Genomic DNA, 2,147 nt, shown 5'->3' on the forward strand with positions numbered 1-2,147 from the left:
AGAAGAACATAGCATCGAGGACAATTAATTCAAATAACAATACACCACAAGAAGGGGCTTCTGCCCGTCCCGTGAATTGTTCCTCTAAAAAAAGATACAAATATAATTCGAATTATAATAAGATGATGCCAAATAAAAAAGCACACGTTACATATAATGATAAACGTAACGCTAATGCTAGTTCCTAATACATCGTAGTTGCTAATACATCGACCAAAAAAGTGGATGAAATGGATGTAGACGAGGCAGGTTCTTTTAACGATTCTAGTACGAGAGGTATTGATGAAGACAAACAGATTATTGATGACAAAAACAAACAAAAAACAGATGCGAAACAAAATACAAGATAAGCAAGCATTCGAAAGTATAAAACAAAAATTAATTGCAGAGTCAACCAGAAGACTGATTCCGGTAATAGAACCATTAAGTTTACTTAGTAGAAGAAGATCTGATTACAGTAAAGATAGAGCAACAAAAGTACGTGAGGATTCATCATCAAAATCAACAAGCGAAAAGATGTCAAAATTAAAAGAAAAACTCAACGATAATTTTTATACCAAGGAAAGAGACCGCAAAGAGAAATCTAAATCGGCGGCTGACAGTTTCTCAGCGAGTGATACAAAATCTGGACCATCAATTTCTAAGGATGAAAAAAAGAAAATAATCGAGCAGAGAAAGATGAAATTGAAAGAGATTGTTGCGGAAGAGAAAAAGTTGACCGCCGAAAGTGATCATTTTTTCATCAAAATCTGAATTATTACCGCCGTTTAAACATTTTACCGGTTTCAGATTACGATCCAAGTCCTCCTTTACTTCCTTTAATGATGTATGAATCCTTCCATTAACGATGTATGAATTATTATACTGTCATCGTCTGCACTTATATCCATAATATCGGACTCGTTTTCTAAATTATTAATACTTCTGCTACTAGGCGGAGTCTGATTATTACGAGATGAATTACAATTAATTCCTACAAGAAAAATTTAATTAATTGAAAGATTTATTAGGACGTAATATATTTATTACAGAATATTTCAAATATATTTCTTTTTCATTTATGTACTGTTTGAAAAATAGGAATTTACCTTTTGAAGAACTAGGTTTCAGATTACGATCCAAGTCCTCCTTTACTTCCTTTAATGATGTATGAATCCTTCCATTAATAATGTATGAATTATTATACTGTCATCGTCTGCTTATATCTATAATATTGGACTCGTTTTCTGAATTATTAATGCTTCTGCTACTATGCGGAGTCTGATTATTACGAGATGAATTACAATTAATTCCTACAAGAAAAATTTAATTAATTGAAAGATTTATTAGGACATAATATATTTATTACAGAATATTTCAAATATATTTCTTTTTTATTTATTTACTGTTTGAAAAATAGGAATTTACCTTTTGAAGAACTAGCATTAGCGTTACGTTCATCATTATATGTAACGTGTGCTTTTTTGTTTGGCATCATCTTATTATAATTCGAATTATATTTGTATCTTTTTCTAGAGGAACAATTCACGGGACGGGCAGAAGCCCCTTCTTGTGGTGTATTGTTATTTGAATTAATTGTCCTCGATGCTATGTTCTTCTTCTTCTTCTTCAACAAATAGGTAACTAAAAAAAAATTTGATAAAAATTTAACAAATATTAAATTTCATACAACAAGCAATTACATACTGCTTTGAAAACAACCTACCTGAATAATGCAAACTATAAACATGTCACCATTTGACTCAATATCTGTTTCTGGGCAACCAATTCCAACAAGATCGTTCTCACGCAGATTGATTATCTGCTTACTTGGTTTTTTTTCTCCATTGACAAAAATGCCATTTGAACTCCGAATAAAAATCAATTGTTATTCAAATTACAAATATATTGGTGCAAATGTGTGGCAGGTTTTATATCCTCGTTAAGTAACTGACTTCTAGATAATCGTTCCAACCAAGGATTATTCTCATCTTCGCTGTCCGTTAAAATAATGACCTCATCGTCGACGTTTAGCAGGCCAATATTTTCGATGTTTAGCTCATCATATTCATTGTCGACATATTCCTGCTTAATCTCCGTATTATCTTCATATTTGATATCAAACAATTGGGAACATGGAAATACTCCTTACTCATCGTCACTCAAAT

The 2,147-nt window shown here is 31.5% G+C and overlaps 1 protein-coding gene and 2 long non-coding RNA genes across 3 annotated transcripts in view; 2 read left to right on the forward strand and 1 right to left on the reverse strand.

Moving 5' to 3' along the window:
• LOC105451179 overlaps positions 1-2,147 on the forward strand; it is a 4,733-nt gene that overhangs the window by 1,850 nt on the left and 736 nt on the right. The window lies entirely within an intron of this gene.
• On the forward strand, positions 222-766 carry LOC105451178. The gene is made up of 2 exons (XM_011691466.1): positions 222-276; positions 389-766. Exons 1-2 carry the CDS (start codon positions 231-233, stop codon positions 751-753), a joined length of 411 nt encoding a protein of 136 aa, XP_011689768.1. The 5' UTR covers positions 222-230; the 3' UTR covers positions 754-766.
• On the reverse strand, positions 903-2,137 carry LOC105451177. The gene is made up of 4 exons (XR_974560.1): positions 1,706-2,137; positions 1,408-1,623; positions 1,089-1,292; positions 903-973 (listed from the first exon to the last, which is right to left on the reverse strand). It is a non-coding gene; the product is annotated as an uncharacterized LOC105451177 (long non-coding RNA).

The sequence above is a fragment of the Wasmannia auropunctata genome, unplaced genomic scaffold, assembly GCF_000956235.1.
Source record: "Wasmannia auropunctata unplaced genomic scaffold, wasmannia.A_1.0 LD336053.1, whole genome shotgun sequence".
Lineage (NCBI taxonomy): Eukaryota > Metazoa > Arthropoda > Insecta > Hymenoptera > Formicidae > Wasmannia > Wasmannia auropunctata.